Source organism: Poecile atricapillus, chromosome 4, assembly GCF_030490865.1.
Source record: "Poecile atricapillus isolate bPoeAtr1 chromosome 4, bPoeAtr1.hap1, whole genome shotgun sequence".
In the NCBI taxonomy this organism is placed as follows: Eukaryota; Metazoa; Chordata; class Aves; order Passeriformes; family Paridae; genus Poecile; species Poecile atricapillus.
The window spans coordinates 52,606,238-52,628,720 of NC_081252.1; the positions used below are offsets into that span (position 1 = coordinate 52,606,238).

Below are 22,483 nucleotides of genomic sequence, written 5' to 3' on the forward strand. Positions count from 1 at the left end.
GTCTGCTTTTCATCTTTTGCTTCAGGAATCGAAAGTGATTTTTCTTTTTCCATTTAATTCCCGCTAGGTCATTTCAATTTTGACTCCTCAAACCTTCACAGTTTAATTGTACTTGGTCTAGTAGCAGATGTTTATTTGTGAGCCAGAATCTGCTATTCTCAGGTATACTTCAAAAATCCTTCTTCATATTCAGTAGTTATATTCTCATTCTCTCAAACAGGAACAGCAGAGCTGATCTTTGAACAGCTCAATTTATCTTTTCTGTTTCCTGTGGTCTTTCTTGATTAATATACCTAATAGCTGGAGATCCTAATAGAGAACTTAACTCTTTGCAATTCTGAGGAACACAGTTCTTAATTAAAAGGTGATAAAATATGTTTTTTAAACTCTATGTAGCAAAAAAAGACTAGAGGCAATACAAGAATTTACTTGTAGGAACTTCATTGCACTGGAAGTTAATGCAGATCTGTTTTAGTACTACAACAGTAAGTACTTTGGCATATATGAAGACAAACACATGCACATAACTACTACTAATGAAGTTTTTTCTGTAGCCTGAGAAGAGAAACTTTTGCTGGTTTGATGCTGTTGAGGTATTTTATAGCTTTGTAGTTTATAGGAAGGAGATATGTACCTAGATGATACTTGAAATATTTAAACTGAAAAGGATAAGCTTTTCTGCGGCAAGAATTTTACCACTGTTTTCATCTTTTTCTTCCTATTTTTAAAGGCTTTTTTACATCTGAGCTAGCTGTTTTGGCAGATCATTTCATAATGAGGCAAAAGCGAATATTCTCTGTTCATTCTGACATGTAATTTCCTAACACTACATCTTCAGCAGTTCATTAAATATGTTTTACAGCCAGGATTTCTTACCTGCCACTAAGTCATGAAAAGGAGCATTTCTCAGCATTTTTATATTTTTTGAAAAAGCAGAACCTACCTAAGAATCTAAACTTAAAAAAAACGTTGATTTATTTTAGAAAGTCTTAATATTGAACATGAGCTACACGTAGAACAAATTATTTATCTTCCCTGCAGGATTTGTTAGTCCTACAATAAACTGGGCTTCCCAGCTCTCGTTTTGGATTACTTCTGAATTCCCCTGGGAGCCACTTTTGTGGCAGATTCCATTTGGTTTCACAAGGCCTAAAGGGGGAAGACTTGGCATAGACCGCAAATCTCTCACATTAGGAACAATTTGTAAACAGCAAACAGAGGCAGCCAGAGTCCGTCCCCAGAACAGGCTGCTCCTGTTAGTGCCATTGTCTGAAAAGGATTGGTTTGCCATTTCCCAGATGACCTGCCTATGTGTAGAGAGATGTGAAAAGTTAGAGACAAAAATGTTTTCTACAGAGTGAGGGGGGAGCTTTCTTGTACAGAAAGGAAGGAAATACCTCTGTGGGATTTTATTTTTTCCCCTCTTCATCCAAAAAATACAAAGAGGGCCTCTGTCTTTAATGCGAATGTCGGCTTTAAATCTTTTAGGTTTGGATTAACTCTGTAAAAGAAAAAAAATCTGACAGGCTTTCAAATATGACGAAGAAAAAAACTTTTTTTTTTTGCCTCAATTCATGTTGTTCATTTGTAAAGCCAAAGGCTGGATGGAGTGAATAGTAGGCGCCAGTTGTTCCTTCATTCATAGTTAGCATTACAATGGTCAGAATTAACATCCTAAGACCTACATTATCACTTTTGCTGTTTCACCAGCAAACATTTAATACCGGGTGGCTAACACAAGGACAGCTTTTTGCTATGTTCTTATAAATAAAAAAATGTTGTTAATAATAGGAAGTAATAATCGTAATTAGTTCAAGTTGTATTTTTATGCTTTTTCTTGTTTTTACGGGAACTGTCTATCTAATTGCTACTTAATTATAAAATGTTTTGCAAAATGCATTTGTGATAGACATTTCCCATTAGCTCCTGTTCTAGAAAACTGGTATTTCATCAAAGATGTCAAAAGTCAGGTTTTGTTTATAAAGTGACTGCTAATACAATTTCTTCACTAATACATTTCCTCCACTTCCTAATACCAAATTTTCTGGGTTTTTTTCTCCTTTGAAAATATAAATTGTTTTGTTTTGAACCTGCCACTGCTCAGTGTTTACGCCTTTGCTGACAGCTGTTGACAGAAGTAGTTAGTAGAATCTCAGGGCAATATCTATGTCCTTTTAATATAGCCATGGGAAGGTTACCACATTTTTGAAGTCCATTCTAATGCTTTCCAAAAAATCAGTGTCATTAGAAATTTGGATACAAAAAAAGGTAAACTGAACTTTTTGCTTATATGAGAATTAGGATTTTTTCTCAGAAAATAATTCACTACTGTTTTCATATATCAACACACTGAGTATAATTCTAAAATGTTCATGCATGCATTTTGAGAAATTAGACTTCAGCTACTGCAGGCTACTTACTATTTTTCTGCTAATTAAAACTAGTAAAATTTCAGCCTATTTATTTTACATGCTAAGGTTTAACCTGTGAAAGAAATTAGTCTCCAAGAAATGAAACAAAGGATTTGAAAGGCTGTTGTTGTGTAGTGATTTTAATTTCAACCTCTCTACAATCTAATTACATTATAAAAGTATTTCTAATACTGACTACAAATCAAACTTCTAGCAACATGCTTCAGTAAGTATTTATTATGCTCTTTACATCCATTTGAGTATGAATTACAAGGGTAAAGACTTTTTTCCTTCAATGTCCATATATTGTGATATTTGTTTTGGCCATTCAATATGTTTTAGTTTTTAGTATTTCTACAGACCAAGTTAATGAACAGAAGAAATTCTTATGTATTACATGTAGTGGTGTATACAAAAAAAAAAGATACAGAGATAAAAACAATTAATGGTTTTCAAATATTTCACCATGTATTCATGTGTTAGATGTTCATTTAACAATATGTGGCATACTTTCATGATTACATGAATAGCTGTTTCCTTATATCTCATTTTTAAGCAATCTGTTTAACAGGAGGCTGTGGCAGTTTGGGAACTGTGGTACCTCGAGTTCTCTGGGCAATAACTCTGATCCAAGATATATTGCAGGATAATTGCAACAGTGTCCAGTATCCATAGGAAGGGTCAGAAACTTCGTAATGTCAGAGTACATTACGAATTGGAAACCTGTGCTCCTAATGTTCTGAGAAAGTTGGGAAAGGGTGGATTTTTGATAAATCTGATTTTAATGGAAATGCCTGTAATCATCACAGTGGTATAGAGCAGCACTGTGGAGGGGTGATTCCCCCATGCAAAGAGCTAAGCAGTGTATCTTTCTACCAGCTTCTCAACATGAAATACTGCTTACTATTTACTAGATTTATGTTGCAACTCAGGGGATTTTAGGAAGGGGTTCAAGTTCTATTTCACATTAGTCAGACTAGAATGATTCATTTAAATTTGCTTTAGATTGCCTCAACAAACTGCTTGATATTTCTATGATTTTTTTGCTAGTTCTTGTCATGACATCGCATTTTGTGCATTTTTTCTTCAGGCAGCTATGATGTTCAGCTCTGGAGTGTTCTGGATGGGACTTCTGTGTATTCCTATGACAGCTTTACTTCTTGATATACTATACAAAGTGTGAGTATGGAAATGGTGGGGTTTACAGAAGAAATTACTAACCTTTAAATGTATTTTCTAATTACTAATATAATAAAAAACAAATTAAGATCAATTCTGGTGATTTTATAAGATAAGTTATGGTGATTATATAAAATTCTTTTTTACCATCTTTGTTTTTGAAAAACATTATTATAAGAGTTAATACTATTTTAAATATTTTAATAAATATAGTGGTTTATTAATAAATATTTTTTGTTTCTAATTTGCAAGAACAGATGATAAAATATGTTCTTTAGATTTTATTTTTTTATATTTCTTCTTGTAAAGCTTAGTTTTAAGTCTGGGGAAATGGATTTATAAGTGGAATATTTATAAAAGCATTAAAACTGTCTGTTGTTCTACTTTCAAGAAGAGTAAGTCTGGCAGTATTGTGTATGTACTTACAGAGTAAAGAGAGCTACTTACAAGACACTGGTTGATGAAGTTCAGGAGCTGGAAGCAAAGTCTGAGGATCCTGGGGCAGTTGTGCATGGCAAGAGGTACAGTAAAAATCTGTGGAACATCGTCTTAAAAAAAAGGCTCAATATTTTTAGGTTCATAGATGTATCAAAGACAAAAGGTTATTTTTCAAAAGCCATACAAATGAAAGGCATATGTGAAGGACCTTCAGGTCTTCTGAGCCTGAGTATTTTCACAGGCTTACATGGAGGTTTTTACCAAAAGCTTTAACTGATGTGTTCCTTTGTAGCTGACTGTTTTCTAGTTCTTATCTATAGAACAAACCTGAGGTGCAATTTTAATTCTGTCACTTTTGCCTGTGAACAATTAATTCACAAACAAAATAAGAAGAAAATGGATTAGAACAAAATGAGTTTAAGCCTGCATCACTTTCTATTGAAATGCCGTAAACAGGGACTAAGCACAAAAAAACAAAAATTAAATTCTTTAAAAGCTGTTCAGTAGCATAGGAACAAACAAATAATGTGTCTAGGATTTTCCGAAATTGAATATAACAAGACGGCTTTGTATTTAATTCTAGTCCAGAGCAAACTAATTTGATTAACCTATATTAGGTAAGTAAAATTTTTAACTTAAGACTCCATAAAAATTCCCTTGTTATATCCTCCTTCATGGACTAGTCAGATAATTTGAAAAGGGCGAAGGTATAACAGAGCAATTGGACATTTTCTACATGTAAACTCGGCATAAAGGTGTGCACTCACTAAAATATTTCAGACTTTTTAACCCCAAGCTGAACTTGTTGCAAGCACTCACTGAATGTATGAGATGGCAAAATCCCCCTCTCCCCCCCTTTCAATTCATTAGTGCCATTTGGCTGAACTAGAGCTTTCTTTTCTTGTCTTCATTTTCATGAGTTTTGTGAAGTCTAAAAAAAAGCCAAAACTGCTGATACTTGATTTTCCTGTTCTTTCTTTTCTTTGGACTGCTGTTCTTTTAGTATCTTCATGGCAAAAAACATAGCCAAGAAGGCTTTTTTCCTACCAAGCTATGCACAGAAAGAGACCAGAAAAAACACAGCCACTTCTTTTATTATAGGTTCAATTTTCAGAAAGTACCTTTTATTCATAAAGATACTTTAGCAACCTTATTGTATCCCTCCTCCAGTTCAGTGGCAATTAGTTTACTAGGATTTACCAAACTGAGATCAAGTTACATCAGATACCGAGGTGGTAACCAGAGTTTGTAATGGGGGAGTCTCCAGCTCCAGTGAGAGCTTTCACAAGAATGTTTTGTCTCTAGCTGGGTTCTTCTTTCCTGGTAACAAGGAACAGGGGAGGTACCAAGAGGCCTAGAAGCTTATCACACCACTCATGGAACACCTAGTCTAGTGTGGTGGGCTTCAGAAGAGGACATACCTGCATGCAGTCCCCTCTCAGGCTCTGTATGCTGTCTTTGTAGCAGCAGCTTCACACTGGGAGTACTGCAGGATCCCCTAGGTGGTGGCAATTCCTACTTCAAGCTTACTTTTCTTTCATCACAGCAAGACCCAACCAGTGCTTGCAAGAGTAAGTTCTCTTGCTTTTAAGTGATGTAAATTGATCGTTACAGATGCTTTTCTCCAGTGGCAGTGGTCATTCAAGCGGACTGAGGGCAGTATCTTCCTCCTGTCTATCAGGGTATCTATCAGTGTGCTGAGCTTTGAAGCAATGTATGCTCTGTGCTCTTTTGCAAAGAGCAAAAGCTGTAGAAGAATGAGTTTCCAAAAAAAATGTAGACATTAGTACTGGATGGTGCTAAAAGGGGAACATCTTATGGGTATAGAAAAAGCCTTACCTTTATGGTTTTATACCCATCTTATGGGTATAGAAAAAATACTACCTTTTTAGTATTTCATACTTGCACTCCCAAGACTTCTCTTGTATTCCGAATTCAGCTACTTTAACTTCAGTTGTCTAGGCAGGATGCTTTTTTCCCTCATTGAAAGACACAGCATGTCTTTCAAATCCCTTCTTATATAGGTAAAATGAACTTGGTGTTTTCACCACTGGTTTTGTAATTACCTTTTTATCCCACAGTTAAATAGCTATGAGGGCTCCATGAAAGCTGTTTAGTTACCTGCCAGAATATCTTTCTTAGATCTAACTCTCCTCCAACAAGTTACTTTTAGACCAGTATTTCTGAAGGATACAAACATCCAACTTACATGCAAATCACTGGATGTTACACAACTCAGTATCCCTTAAGATTTTATTCCCTCCATTACTTTTTTAATGTATTTAAATTCAGGTGATAGAACCAAAACTTTACCTTTTATGGAGAAAGCATTCATTGTTAAAGAAATGGTCTGATGATCTTACTTGCATCTACAAAAATTTGATTCATCTTCTGTAAACATTTTTGAGTCTCTTAAAGTCTGGATTAACTAGTTGCCAGAATAAAGTAGTAAAGTGGGTAAGGAACGTCCTCTACATTTGTTTAAGATATGTACATGAGATTTTCTTATTCTAGTGTGCATACCTCTGTGGGTACCTTTTTCTGTTGTGGCAGAAGAAGGGATTTGTTCTTATTAAATGCCAAAATAACCTAAGAAGATAAAAATCACTGGTTCATTAAAAGGTAACTGGGAAAAAGTGAGAAAGATAACTCAGAAACTTTTCCACTCTGTCCATTCCCATCTTAAAAATACTACACAAAGTAAAAGTCAGCTTCCACAGATAACAGGTCAGGATTCTTCTATTGAATAGCTATTGTAATCAGTCAGTATCTGAATGTTTACTGAGAAGGGGGCCTACAAGAAAGCCAGGAGATTTTATAAGTGTTTTATAAGTGATAGGACTGAAAGAGGGTGGGTTTAGTTTAGACTTTAGGAAGAAATTCTTTACTGTGAGGGTGGTGAGGCACTGCAACAGGTCGCTCACAGAAGTTGTGGATGCCCCATTCCTGGAAGTATTCAAGGATGGATGGGACTCTGAGCAACATGATTTGGTGGAAGTGGGGCTGGAACTAGGATGATCTTTAAAGTCCATTTCAGCCCCAACCATTCTATGATTCTATGAAGCATAATAATGTGCTTTTTTATTGCTTTTTTTTCAGCTAGAATGTGTTTGTTGCACATTTTTTAGAACTGTGTTGATATCATATTGAGTGCATTTGATTATACAAGTATTGCAAGGCTTTGTCATTTTGATGTTTTCCTATTAAAGATTCTTAGGATAGGAATTTTATATATAAATTACGAATTCGCACTTTCAGCTGTTTTCTGAAAATCAGGATAAAAATTGGCATTGACATTGAAATAATTTAAAATATTGTTAACATATTTTTATTGTACTTTAGAATGTGGTTTTAAAGGACATGATAATACAGTCTTAAAATATGCCATCCATTTAAAGTACTTTTTTATTATTTATCACTGTATTTATACAGCAATGACTTGAAACAGTTTTTAAACTGTTTTCGTTGAAGGCTCAGGAAGAGCATTGCTATTGTATCTTGCTGTTTCAGTATGTGTAAGGATGTTTAATGAGCTTTTCACCAAAACTGTCCAAAAATACTTTATTTGATTCTTCTGTAAGCAACACATTAAAATTTTATCCCATATATTTGTCAGTTAAATAAGAATATATCTTGATTAAGAACAAGCAAATTTTGCACAGCAGTTTTCCAACAGAAAATAAACTTTCATGTTGGAATACTACTGAGTTGAGGGTACCTTGATAGCATAAATAATAGAGCAGTTTCAGAGTATTAACAAATTTGTGCCACAAAAAGTATGATTCTATCATAAGAGACATTGTAATTGAAATGCCACTAAGCCATTTCTACTTCAAATTGAAGTGACTTAGGTAAAAGGATACTATTTTTTATATCAACTATTGTCAGAAAGGGTTTTTTGGATAATCTGTGTATAATGCTTAAACAGAAACAACAGTATTAATGCTTACTACAAAAATATTGTACTGTGTTGAATTTTGACTAACAATAACATGAATAACCTCCCAAACTTGTGGAAACGTCTTTAGAGATATATACTTCAAATGCTTCTTCATGACATCATTGTTTTTAATTTAGTTCACTGAGAAATTATTTTTAGACCTCATAACTGGTTGGTCCGGAATACATAAAGTAGTATTTCTTTTTCTGTAGCTGTATTTAATTGCTGGTAAAGGTATACATTTCATGTTCAAAAATAGTTAATATTCTGCTTGTCTATATAGGTACACATAATGAGCACAGGCATTTAGTTACTGGTTAATTATGAAACCATGTTTTGTTGGCTTCACATACAGATACTTAAATACGCTTTTGAATGGCAACAGGGTGATTTATAATGGAGAGCCCACAGTATTTCAAGTATAGAAAAAGTGCAGAATTTAATACTTGAACAGCTGAAAGCACTTTTCTCAAGTGTATTTCCTATGTATTTTGTATTTTCTTTACCAGCAATCAGATCTGTGCAGTGGAAACTTCATTATACATCAGCTAAGGCATATGCATACTTTATGTTCTTGTAAAATTTGAAGGTAGTATTTTCACTGCTTAGCCCTTAAGAAATCTGAACATTCCACTTAGGAACACAAGCAAAGAACGATGGTACCAAGAATGCTAGAATAGGCATGATAATGTTTCTAATAAAATATTTTTTTATTAGAAAATAACATCTGTCAAATGCTTCATAGAAATTTGCTGATTTCAACTCACTTTAATAAGGATTTCACAGATGTATTGCCAAGGAGATACAGCTGATAACTGTGTCTGAGTGTACCCATGGTCTTCCACCGCTTTGTCCTCCAAACTTACATGAAGATACTGATTTATTTATCCATTCTCTGTATTCTTGCTGTTTAGATTTCAGTCCCTATTTTTTTCTTATTAATAATGTCACTTAAATATTTTACAGCTCTGAACTAAAAAAAGAAGGCTCCTTCACAGTGTAGAGGAGCAAATAGGATGGAAAAAAATTCCTAGAAAGTTAGCTTAGGAAAGCACTGAGAGTAAGATGTGTCTTAGTACTTCAGCCTCTCCATTCTTGATTCACTCAGCAGATGCCAACTACCTTCCTGGAATTGGTACTTAATTTTTTTCTTACAAGGAAGTCTCATTCCATCTTTTCATTCAAAACACATGGCCACAGAAGCAGTTTCCCTTGCCTATCACCTTACCCTGTAAATTTTCCACTTAGCATTCCTCTATGGGTGTGGAAATAGTAGGTTTATTTTCCTTTTCCAACCTAGAAAAGCCAAGCTTTCACCATATGCTTTAACCACCAGACTAAAGGGGAACAGAAAGGTGAGATAAACCATCAGTCACTCCAGCTTTAAACAGTGGTTCAGCTTCATATGTAAGTATATAGTCACTGAAGAAAGAATGAATAACTCTAATGTAACAGCTTGAATGGAAATCTAGTGAGGAAAGCAGTCTAGTTCCCTTCCTTGCACCACTTAGTCTGGTTGAGAGTCTGGGAAGGTAATTCTGTTGAGCTAATTGACAATAATATTAAAAAGTAATTAGAGTAATCAAAACTTGGTTGCATAAGGTGTGTGAAATATGTTTTTCTTACTACATCATTGCACAAGAGACAACTTTGCTAATCTAGCAAAACTGTAGCAATATCAAATCACTATATACTCAGATTAAACATAAGATACGTCTCTTTTTTAATTGAACTGATTTTTAGACTAGTTTACATAGAGAGAGGGCTGGATTTTTCAGCATTTTAAATGTTTAAATGATAGGTTGGTATTTCTTGAAACACAGGCTGTAATTCACAGTGAATATCAAATCAAGAAGACACTGAAGAGTTTGGGGTTTTTTTTAATATAGACCCTTGCACATATTTAATATGTTATTAAAACTGTTAGATTTTGCAATTTTTCTGAGCTATGGCTCATCTACCTGGTATTTCTTTAGTAATGTATGTTCCTATTATAGAGAACATTAGTGTAAGAAAGAAAGGAAATCCAATACCTTTGCTACCCCTTTTACTGTATTTTGCAGTATTTGGCCTATGCTTGAGTCTCAATTTAAAAAATGTTTAATGCTCCTGTTTTCCACTTGGGCTGAAATGGGTCCTTGGGTCACACTAAAGCACGATAAGCATACAACACAACAAACTCAGTAGGACTGGGAAGGAAGGGGGTGGGCTGAAGTGGCCAACCTTAGCAGCAGTAATAGTCTGTTGTTTGGGTAGGATCTCCAGAAAAACACCTTCTAGAGTTTCCTGGGGAATGCTCCTTTCTAGAAGACTTTTCATGGAAATAATATGTTTCTGTACGCACAGCTGATGACCCTGAACATGGCTTTCCTTCCACTCATTTCCCATCCCTTTGGGGTACTGTGTCAGTAGTGGCTGGGAACACTTTCTCTGTAAGATAAAAAAGATTAATTCAGCCTGGCACTATTCAAGCTGTGTTACATCAAGGAAGACAGTGCCTTCCCCCCTTTACATGGCATGTTTCTAAAGGAGTCACACTCAAAGGTTCACAATATTGTTCATTTATTTGTTCCATCTGCACACAGCAGTATTTCAGGCAAATATTTTACCTGTACTATGACAAATAAAATTATTACCAGGGGTCAGAACTTAATAATCTGTTGTCACACAAGCTTTTAATCATCATCTTAATAATTCATCAGGCACAATTTAAAAAGGAAAAGGAGGCTGGACACTTCTCATTTAATAATTAATTCCCATGGAGCAGACTCAAAGATGAAGGGATAGGGTGATCAGTAAGTAAATATTTTTCACTGTCTCCTTTCTCTCTAGCTTAACTGAAAGAGCCCAACTACTGAAGAATGTTTTTAAGAAGAACCATGTGAACTTGTATCGCTCTGACTCTTTGCAACAAAACTTGCTCCGTAAGTGTTCGCTGAAAAAAATTAGTATCCATTAATAACATAGCAGTAAAATTCTACCTTTCACTGCATTTGTTTATAGTAAAAGTGCAGTATCCTAAATCCATTAGTTCTTTGCCTGTGGTTAAGTTGCCCATCATACCTAAGGTACTGTGCAGAGCTCTTTCTGCTATCTTATAACGGCAAAATTCTGTAAGAGATGGCACAGGATTTTATTAACTGTTGAAAAGAGGTTTATTCCCCTCTATTTATTTTTGCTAAGTAGCTTTTATTAAAGCTTAAAAAAAAATAAAACCGATCAGAACTAATTTTGTTTCTACTTGGCTTTATATCTGCAGATGGCTATGCCTTCTCTCAAGATGAAAATGGAATTGTTTCCCAGTCTGAAGTAATAAGAGCTTACGATACCACAAAGCAAAGGCCTGAGGAATGGTGAAGGAACACAGCTGGAAAATTAGGCCTTAGTTGTAACTTTTGTGAGATAGGCTACTAGATCTTTGCTGGGAGCGGCAACCATGGTCCTGTTGTCAAACATTGAAAGATCTATGATGGTCTTCTTCCATAAAGTTTGGATTTGTGTATTCAGTAGACATAAGCACTGTGCAACTATACTGTAACACACCATCTTTAAATTTTTAACAAGTATTTGCTTAGCCTTTGTAAACAGATTGGAATTTATCTTGTATATTGCCAGCTTGCTTATTTTACAATGAAATTGAATTAATACTGGTCATATACTAGAAGGACAGTGGTCAGATTGCTAAACATACTTTACATTGACAGATCAACTAGCATCTGTGAAGGTTTTGAAGTGTTAATATATTTAAATACAGTTGATAACAAGCCTTTGATTTCAACAAGTGCTGAAAAAAACCCAGTCTCTTAATGGTGTTAATTCACCTTCTTTAAGAAAGATTTTGAGTCAAGATGCTCATAGATGTTTGTGTCAAACTAACCTTAAAACATTTGCCAAAGAAGTTCCATAAATGTTTTATGTTAGAAACAATTTGAAAGGAAACTATCTCCAGTCCTGATCTCAGAACTGCATGCTTGAGTCTCCACACTTGAGGAGAAAGTACAGTGAGTCTAATTTGAGTGGCCTTTTTGGCATTTGCTTTCAAAATTGCAAGTCTTTGCACCTTTGGCCTTATACAAGCTTTCCCCTTATTTTCATTTAGTATTGCATATGTTGAATATGGCTGCCAACTTGTATAATGGAGTACACATAATACTTTATTCAATTTTTAAGAATTGCTCTGCCTTACTTCCCTTTAGCAAACTTAATTATTTTTGTGATGCTTAGTTGTATCTGCTCATACTGTAAGTTCAAAAGAAAATTTGTTTGAACTTATTTTTTAAAATTAATCAAATTTTCAACATTTTTATACTAAGATTATTTGAAATGCATAATTGAAATACAGAGCAAAGCATGCCCTTCGCTAGTCTGTGGTATGTACTGGTTTATTTGCACTAAAGTCACTTCCTATAAAGGTGTGAAACACATTGCAGCAGTCTCTACAACTTACTGGTCATGCAAAATACTTATATACTTTCACCTTTAATTAAAATGGAGAGGAAGTGACTGCGGAAATAGATACACACCCGGTATGAGGGGAAAAAAAGAAGAGGAAGGTATTACATGAGAACATTGGGATACATTCTTTAAATTTTTACACTTGGTGTTTCTCAATTTACCATCCAAAAACCATCAGGTTTCAAACTAAGGAAAGCTACTTGAACTTTAAAATTTAGTTAATTCTTGGAACTCTTTAGTTCATATTTAATTCTGGATTTAAAAGCCACCATAATTACATTTAAAAATGCTATTTTCTATAGTAGCAGTTGGTTTTATTGTTAAGTAAATTTTTGTGCATTACATAGGAATGATCTCTTTTTTTTCTTTCAATGGAGATCAACCAGATGGAAAAGCAGAACGATATCCCCAGTGATCTATTAAATTAAGTATTTCCTCTTTGCTCTCCAAATCATAACAAGTATCCAGTCCCATCTTTTCTCTGCCCTCCTTCATTTGTCATATACTTACTGAAGGTGACTTTACCTCCTTGCCTTTCAGTTAGCTAGATGCCTAACATGTAATTAATCTCACTATCCAAGTTTCTTATTCTCCATTCTAAGAGAAACTTAAAAATACACAGAGAAAGCCCAACAAAAGGCACCATGTGCAAGTACATATTTAGGAAGGTGGGAAGGCAGTCTGCATTTCATATGCGTGTTATGCAGTGTCTTCCTCTCACTTGCCCAGAGTGATCTTTAAACAGAAGGCACAAGGACAAAGGGAATGTATCCCACTAGAAGCAGTACTGCCAGTCAGTCATGCAGACAAGAACTGCCTTCAGAAAAGCCATTGCAGGCATAGATAAATAGATGGATCAATATGGGAGGGCCAAATCACTTGACCTAAGGCACGAAAAAATTTGGGGGCATGCCCCTTTCCTAAAACGGGGATCCCTGTTTTCTGTCATCCAAGGGACAATGACCAACTTCAAAACATTTCTGAAATTAACCATGACAATGTTGCTCCTTTATAGTCTTTCAGTGAACTTAACTCATATAAAATTAATCTGTATGTACTCTCTTCATGGGCAATTTTTTTCCTGTTCTAATTGGTTGAATTGGTAATTATGCAGATATGGATTAGAATACATTGTGAAATATATACTGTGAGATAGTTATATGATCTCTTATTCTTCATATGAAATAAAATTCTGTCTTACCATTGTAATACAGTTTGAAGAAAACAACACACAGTACATGCCAAATTAACTACCTTAAAAAGGAAGAAAGTGACTATAACAGCTCTAAGATCCTAAATTTATACTAATTTAAAGGTTTGTAAGATAATCTTATCACAGCATTTCATGCTTACATCTTTTCAAAATCTGAAGCAGTACTTCACAAAGTGCATTTTTTTTACTATTTTGATGACTTTTTCTCCTGTCCCTGTACTTTTTCTGATAATTAGTGGTTGAAAGATACCACTTCTTAAAAACAGCAAAAAAGACAAATGTGGCAAAAATGGTGGGTTTTGATTACTCATACAATTCCATTTTAAAATACAAGATTATCTTAGCTATGTGTGCCCATTTTTAAATCAGACCAAGAATACAATATGCACTTTATTTTCATGTTAAGTACACAGTAATATAATCTATTTCCATTCTGTTAGTATGTCATACCTTTGTTAAAATAAGGGGATTCTGCTGATGTTTGTTTAAAGGAAAAACACAAAAGAGTTGAGGCGGAAATGCTTATAACAATGCCTCTGTTCTTACTGTTCGAAAGTTCAAAAGTGTATTAAATAGAGAGTTCACATGGACTTTTTCATCTGTTTCATGTGCACTGCAAGTTAGTATTAAAAATTGCCATCTAAAAGATGAACTTGTGCCACTAAAAAATCGGGTATCTTATATAAATACTTTTGCTTGATTATTTTTAAATATATACATACATATATATATATAAATTATTCAAAAGAGTAACTGGAAACAAATTTTAACAAACCTATTGACAATTTGTATCTGGAATTTTTTCTTGCCATTTCCTAATTTTTCACATATTTTTGCAAAGCAATTTCAACAGATTTATACTTAGTCATCATTCTATTTGTATAAAATGAGAAATAAAATATTTTGAAACACTAAGAGATAGCTGAAGATTCCTATATGTCCACCTGCATCCATAAAATTCACCTTGTTACAAAGATGAGCATTAAGTGTCTTAAGATGTGTATCATGACATTTGAACTCATCTGGAATGATGAGTAATTTGGAATATGTGTTAAATTTAAGGAGAAAAGTTCTTTCCCTTTTTTCTTGTGTATTGTGTAAAAGCAGTTGTAGTTCTGATGAATTTATCATTCTGTCTGCATGAGGCACTATTTCTAAGTGTTCTGAGGCGATGCATGGTGGTTGTTGATCCCTTGTTGTTTTTTAATGCCTTCGTTAAAAGTCTGCTCATAATATATCGAGAAGCTAGCGCTGTGTAAGCAAATGAGTTTGTCAGTTCAGCTTCCTTGGTATTGGATGTTTTCACTGGTTACAAAACTCAACAAATGAGTTTCTCCTTCCCCCTCGCTGCCCTCGCTCCCCCAGTTTCCTTGCTGTTAACCAATAGATCTTTATTAAACAAAGGAATATTTTAGCATTCCAAACCTGGTTCCTGCTTATGCAAACCACTGCTCATACAGGGTTCAACTGGACTGCTTTTGAGTGTAAGGACTGCTCATCTGAGCAATGATGTGCAAAGTTGGGCACTTTTCAGGGTTGATACTGAAATAAAAGTATTTCCAGAGTGTGATTTGTAATTGCAAAGCTGTGACCAGAACAAGTTTGGTTTTTTTTAAAGTCATATTTTATGGTGTTTCTTTAATGTAGCATAGAAGCCATAAATGCATTAATATTGTTTTTCTACTTCAACATAGTTTTTCATTACGATTTTCAGTGTTTGATATGTATGAACCGCTGCAGAAAGCGGTCAGCGTGAAATAGCAAAATTTGCATTCAAGATAAACCGAGGTTTTACAGCTCCACTAAGCCATTACTGCTGAAACTGTTGTGGAAATTATGAAGCTGCATGAATGAAGATTTTTTGACTCGGTATTTATGGTAGTTTCTCAGGTTTAGTTTTAACTGGATGTTAAATGCACTGTGTTTTCTAAATAGTTCTTTTAGTAACACATTCAGTTCTATGCAGTGTTAAATGTCATTTGGCATTTGGTGAATGTGCATGTTTTGAACTGCAAATTTTAAATGTTTTGTCTTTTAATTGTTAAAAGATGAATAAACTTTGCCATTAAATTAAGAAGCTTTGTTGACTTGATTGGTTGAAAACGCTAGGGATTCCTTTCAGAGGAAAACATATCTCATCATTCTTGGGTTTGTATTCTTTAAAATGAGACATACCAGAAATAGATATCATATAGACATCAAATGTCATAGAGTCCTTACATTTTAAATGTAAACTCAAAAAGTAGAAAATTTGTTTTAGGTTTGTTTGGGGTGTTTTTTGAGCACCTATTTTGAGATGTCTTTTTCAGTTCCCATGTGAAGTTTAAAAAAATTTAAAAAAAAAACAAAACAAAAAGCACAGGAGCCTGCAATTTCATTACTTCCAGCCAAGCCTTAACATAATCTGACCCTATTTTGAAAGAGAAGTATGCAGTGCAAGAATGATGAGTAAGAATAAGGAAATGTCATTTCTCAGACAACAGTGGTAAATATTGTATCCTTTGGCTTTGATAATAGCTGGTATTTCTTTCCTCTAACGGAGCCCACCACTGAAAAAAAATCAATATATCCAAACTTTAACTGAATTTTGGTTGTAGATGGGTGACTGATTTTTATATATACACTGGACAATGAATTTATTTTGTATCTTGTCCAAGCAGGTTCAATAATACATGCATCTTAGATGGTGTTAGTTTCACAAGATCCAGTCTGTAGTAGCAGAGCTGTTTAAGGATATTCCACCTCGTAATATTTTACCACTTCAATTATACTGGCAGTCATGAGGCCATTGAAATCATTCCGTTTATAATCCAGTTTGTAATGATCCAGGCTTCCTCTCAGATCCTTTCCCTTCTTTCTTACACCAAACATTATTTTTCAGCTAAAATAATTTCACTAACCTGATTTATACCCGAATTTGCACAAGTCATAGATGGAAAGAATAAAAAGAACAGAAAGGCATTTCCTTGTCTGCCTTTGCTAATGAAAACAGGATAGCGTGGAATTACGGCCTCGGTGTAACTGTGAGTCAAAAACTTTACGTGATATTGTGGAGCAGTGGCTCCCTCAAAAGCAGACACATTGCTCAGAGGAGTTCAAGTCCAGACAGCACATTGCAATACACAGCGAAACAGCACTGAAAATCAACTTCATCTCCTTAATGTTCCTTAGTGTCCTTATGTCAAGCTGTACCTAACTGAGCAGTAATGACAAAATACTTTTGAAATTGTCACCTTTTTTTTATTCCACTGGGATTAGTATTACAAATAATCCATGAGTTTACATAGCCACATACTGTACTGCTTACCTAGTTTCAAACAGAATCCTTCAGACATTCTTGCAAGTACTTGTAATGTTTTCCCTAGCACTAGAAAGTCTTGATGCATTTTGGAGATACATGCTTCAGAATCCCAAATTGTGGAAACACAAAACAAATGGCATGCCACTATTGCTCATTATCCACAGAAGGCTTGGGTTTCATCTAAGTCATTACCAGTTAATGGCAATCAAAGCATACAGTAATTAATTTAATGAGTGTGACTATTCTTTCATTTTGATTTTAGAACAGTGTAGTGCTAGTAAAAGGAGTATAAACTGAGTTCAGAATTCCAAAAGAAATAGTTAAATCTACTTTGTTAATATGGCAGTAAAGTACTGCCTGTAAATGTTACTTCTGATAGCAAGCAATTGCTTTCAGTTCAAGCATACATCCAGCCCTTCAAACCATTTCATTAGTCATTAAAGTGCTATCACAATATGATTTCTGTTCTGTCTGCAAGTTTTAGGAAAATTTCCTGTTCCTATAAATCATAGGAGTATCTAATGCCAAAAGGCTCTTTCCATTATGAAGGAAATTCAGCATTCTAGCCTGCACACCAAATCCATCTGGGTTGGAAACTACTGGCACAGGCAAAAGCGTTTCTATCCATGGGTTGTATTCTGGCCACCTCCTTTCCTCTCCCTTCAGCTATATAGGTCACTGCTGCTGTAACTACATGAACAATAATAGATTTTTTATTTATTTATAGTTTCTTCATTGTCTATTTGCAGATGGTGCATAATCCCTACATTTACAGGTAGCCCAGCAAAGCTATTTTAACTACACCTGATCTTTCCCACCCTAAGAACCACATCTGCAGGATTTGTTGCAGTCTGGCTACTGATCTGTGAAGCACTTAGCACTCTATAAACTTACAGACTTATGTAAGTCTGATTCAATTAAATTATTCCTGTGTGTCAAGTTCTTCAACTATGAGGAAGAAAAGAAGTGGCTCAGAGGGGTCTTCCCTGCTAGGCTGAGTTTCTTGCTACACAGCAAACTTCACAGCTCTCCTTAGGCTGAATAATCATTAAAATCTAAGGCTGCATGCAAGCGTAGCAAAAATCTGTCGCTATGTTAAAACATTAATAAGTGACTGCAGAGCCCTCTGAGACCATGGCAGTGAAGCAGCCTGGCCTGTACAGCACCAAATGCTAACGGGCAGTGACTGAGCCAAACTCACACCTTTGCTGTGTACAGTCTTCGAGGAAAACGCTCAATTTCAGCCACTCACCACCTGTGTCAGTGGCTCTGATGACTCTTTAAAAGTACAGAAATTGCCCCTTCTTACTTAAACGTGATCACGTTCCTGCTTCCGGAACAGGTCTGTGCTGCCTTGGTTTATTAGATAAAGATCTCTTCTAATTGCAAATTTACTATAATTTGCAAAAAAACACAGTTGCATTGGTTTGTTTCTGCTGTATACAGGAGTGATCAGCATGTCTTGCAGTGTGCTTCTGAACAAGACAGCTGATACCTCTTGAAATATTCAATGATTTTTCAAAAAGTTACTTGACGAACAGTCCCATTCATAGCCGTTCAAAATATGCAGTGAAGAGTCCTATGAAAGCTCATCAAAGGCAAGCAAAAATTTTCTTGCCCCCTTCCTTGAAGACTGTTTCTACAATCAAATTACAGGTCAGAATACTTAACTTTCAATTAATTTCCCGAATACTCAAAATCTAATTTTTAGTATCTTGCAAAACATATACACAGCTGTGTATCACAATTTGGGTTGTAATTAACGATTACAGCATTCAAGCTAGAGCCTATTACTTAGAACATCATTGTATATAACTTGTCTTTCTGCTTAGAAACTGCTTTTCTAGCAGTAATGTCGGCTTGATTATGATGCTAATTGTGCAGCAAAAAACTTATTAAAAGGGTTATTTTGGAATATTTTTCTCATAACTACTGATCACTAGATATTTGCTACAAAAAAAATTGTTCAACTCTTGAGAAAGAACTAATGAAGCTTTTCTAAACTACTTGTTAAATAGGTCAGCTATAATGCACTTCAACAGATCCTACACACAGGGAGTTTGAGACTGATAAAATAAGAAAGCTCAGCCTTTGATATTGTGGATTCTGACCCACAGAATGACTTTGTTTTTTCACAAAAATAAGTATACAGAGAAGCCCTTTAATGACTGCTTGGGGTTTTTTTCTTGTGTATTTTCCATTTCCTTACTGCATGTATTTGGTTCAGATGCTTTTTTTTTCTTCTTCCATTTGGTTTGTTGGTTTACTTAGGTGAAGGAATGTAGAAGGGCAAACAGAATTTATTCCTAGCGCAGGATGTTTAATCCAAAATACCCAACTAATCAGTGTCGTTTTCACCACTTTTTCATCACAGCTGCATGTAAAAGACATAAATGAATCTATTAGTTTGCTATATAGTCAGAATTTTGTATATTAAATCTGCACGACAGGTGCAGTTAAAATTGTAAATCATTTTTAAAAGCAGAATAAACTATTTTAACAGGAAAAAAAAAGTTACACCAACCAAATTCAACAAATACTACCTGTACAGAGTCATACTAATGACACAACATTTCAACCACACAGTTTATTGGTAATTTTTTAGGGTGTTGCTACTAAATAATTAGTGATGGTGTAAATACATTTTAAATTACAAACTTGTCTTCAAGTTTTATACATGGCTAATTTTACAAACAGAACTTCATAATCAGTTTGTCCAACTTACACTTGCTGAGCAAAAAGCTGACAATAAATACTTCCCTCTGAAGAATGCTTTAGTAGAACACTATTTTTAGAATTTTATGTGGAGAAGTTATCAGTGATATTGCTGAACACATTCTGCTTTCCTCATAGATAATTTGGCTGTGTGGGACTGACTGATCTTCAACTAGGCTAATTAGTACTCGTTTTATCTACCATTGTCAAAGTTTACTAATACAAATAGGCAGTGTAAGTTCAGGTAGATTATGTGTATTTTTAAAAAACCTCTGCATTTTGATATCTATTAAGATTCTTCCTCTTACTTCCATTGCTCATGGAAGTGGTAAGCAGTTGGATGTTTTCAAGGACCCTCTTTAGTATTACTCCTCTCTTACTTCTCAGGCTTATTGCTGCTTTATAGAACTAGTCTTATTATTATCAGTGGAATGCAGCTACTGTTTGTTAACTAAATTAACTGCATTAGGGTAAAATGTCATTTATAACACCTTTGTCCCAACATGGTTCTTCTACTTGTCTCTGAACACATTCTGTACAAATTAGGCAGAGCAGTCCGGTTTTAGAGCAACTATTTGAAGTGTTTTACAATTCCTTTTTAAGCGAGATCCAAGTCTGGGAAATGCAATCTCAAGTGAGACCCCTCACTTTTTGAGGGCAACTCACCCACAGGAACAGTTCTGACTTCTGCAGCCACAGAGCACATCAGTGTGACACCCAACAGCAGCAGCCCCTGTGGTTGCAAAGGCTGTGCTACTTCTGCACAACTTCTTTCAGCTCTGAGTAAAATCAGAGCAGCTCTTCCCAGCCAGGGCAGGCTCTGGCTGGAGAGGATACCCAAAGTACGGCGGAGACACCAGGAATCCTGATGGCTGGGTCAGGTGGACTGCATGGGCTGTCTGGAAGCAGCCAGATGTGTACGGTGGAGGTGAGGAGGCCACAAGGCACCCTGGCTCTGCCCGGGGGAAGGAGAACCTGCGAACTGAGCTGCCGGTCGAACTGGAACTTGTCGCTGTACTGGACTGCCTGGATGGTGTCCTGAAGCTTGTGGAGGCCAAGATCATGGGAAGAGTCTCGGTCTGATAGCTCCGTAGAGAAAATTGTATTGGCTGTGATGGTTGTTTAGGTCTTAAACATGTGCAGCAATAAACTGCTACCAGCGAGCCCACGATAATGAAGGCAATAAATATTGATCCAACAATGAGGAATGGAACGTAGATTGGTTCTGGGAGAAAAAAGAAGAAGAAAAGCCCTGCAAATTAGTACTTAACTAACAAGTCTTCTGTGTAGAAATAAACTCCAGTGTTTATGAAGCCCCACATCATTTCAGTCCCAATAACATATCAATCTGCTCAGAAGACAAAGCACCATTATCACTGAAACAAAATCAGACTTTAAACCCTGTAGGTTCCAGTAAAAATTTCTTTCTGTTGACAGTTTTAATAGCTACCAAAGGTAAAAGCTGTCTGCATCGTGTCCCGTTCTCTGGTTCTTCTTAGGTATAGCTCAAGAATCTCACTCCTCTCCCCCTCCCTCAATCCCCCAAATCGCCGGGACTGTCCAGTGTAACAGTTTGAATCTGCAGGCGAAGCCCAAATGCTGCAGATGCTGTTAAATCTCTTCCTTTCCTAAGGTGGAAGATAAGCGCAGAACGTGTGCATAGGAAAACGAGTCTTGGTATACACTGCCGGATTTCTTTTGTTTGGGAAACTGACGGCCACTCGCACGGTGGGGCTGTGCATGCAGAGCACCGGGGCCCACTCACCCCTCCGGGAGCAGTAAAGTTAGACAGACATGGCAGAATTTGCCTGCGCGAACTTAAAATGCAAGCGCGCCTTCCAGTCAGGAGGGATCCTGTTGCCGGTGCCCTCGGGAGCGCGGAGCTGCGGCCCCCGCGCACCCCGGGCTCCCGCTCTGTCCCGGCGCCACCTCCTGAGCGCACCTGGAGCCGCGCCCGCCTGCAGCCCACCCTCCGGGACGGGACAGGGACCCCGCAGCCCAGCGGGGGTGGCACGGGGCTCGGCCCGGGAAATGCTCCGCGGGCACCGCCTCCCGCCCGCCTCGGCACCCGCAGCCGGCCACTCACGGGCGGTGACTCCCGGCTCCGAGGGTTCCCGGTCGTTGGTGCAGCCGCCCTGCTCCAGGCGAGCCTCGGCGGCGGCGCAGCAGTAGCGCAGAGCGCAGGAGCCGCAGCAGATGGTGGCGACCGCCGTGTCGAAGCCCTCGGGGCACTGGAAGCCCTCGTGGTAGCCCCCCTGCCCGTCCACCCAGCCGTGGCAATACTCGCCGCCGCCGGGCTGGCCCCCGCCGCCGCCGCCCAGCAGCCCCAGCAGGAGGCAGCGCAGCAGCAGCCCCGGCAGCGCCCGCCGCCGCCCCGCCATCTCCCCGCCACCGCCGCCGCCCGCCCCGACGGGGCGCGCAGGGGGCGGCCCCGGGTGCTGTGCGGGGCCTCCTGCGCCGCGTCCGGGGGCTGGGGGGCAGCTCCCACGGCACACACACCCTCACACACCCACAGCCTCACAGACCGTCACACACCCCTCACACTCACACACACACACACACCCTCACAGACCGTCACACAACCCTCACACTCACACACACACACACCCTCACACACACCCTCACTCACACCCTCACAGACCGTCACACACCCCTCACACTCACACACACACACACCCTCATACACATCTTCACACACACCCTCGCAGACCGTAACACAGCCCCCCAACACACACACCCACGCACATCCTCACAGACCGTCACACTCACACACACACACATACTGTCACACAACCCTCACGCTCTCTCACACACACACTCACACACACACA

The 22,483-nt window shown here is 37.1% G+C and overlaps 2 protein-coding genes across 6 annotated transcripts in view; one reads left to right on the top strand and one right to left on the bottom strand.

Annotated features, from left to right (window-relative positions):
- Window positions 1–15,707, top strand: part of ATP8A1 (ATPase phospholipid transporting 8A1) — a 102,812-nt gene extending 87,105 nt beyond the window's left edge. For all 5 annotated transcript variants that reach the window (XM_058837873.1, XM_058837875.1, XM_058837874.1 and 2 more), the window contains 4 exons: window positions 3,502–3,590; window positions 4,019–4,111; window positions 10,801–10,892; window positions 11,228–15,707. In XM_058837873.1, coding sequence (XP_058693856.1) covers window positions 3,502–3,590; window positions 4,019–4,111; window positions 10,801–10,892; window positions 11,228–11,325 — 372 coding nt within the window. In that variant the 3' untranslated portion in view covers window positions 11,326–15,707. The remainder of the gene's footprint in view (window positions 1–3,501; window positions 3,591–4,018; window positions 4,112–10,800; window positions 10,893–11,227) is intronic.
- Window positions 15,708–19,180: 3,473 nt separating this feature from the next.
- On the bottom strand, window positions 19,181–22,047 carry SHISA3 (shisa family member 3). Its single transcript, XM_058838275.1, has 2 exons — window positions 21,739–22,047; window positions 19,181–20,877 (listed from the first exon to the last, which is right to left on the bottom strand). The coding sequence occupies exons 1-2, from the start codon at window positions 22,031–22,033 to the stop codon at window positions 20,426–20,428; spliced, it is 747 nt and encodes a 248-aa protein (XP_058694258.1). The 5' UTR covers window positions 22,034–22,047; the 3' UTR covers window positions 19,181–20,425.
- Between the last annotated feature and the right edge of the window lie 436 nt (window positions 22,048–22,483).

What these genes read in the sequence shown, in the direction of transcription:
- SHISA3 (XM_058838275.1), bottom strand. Translation starts at nt 22,033, where the DNA reads ATGGCGGGGCGGCGGCGGGCGCTGCCGGGGCTGCTGCTGCGCTGCCTC. An exon ending in GGAGCCGGGAGTCACCGCCC is followed by an intron (nt 20,878 to 21,738) that starts GTGAGTGGCCGG and finishes TTTTTCTCCCAG; the next exon opens with AACCAATCTACGTTCCATTC.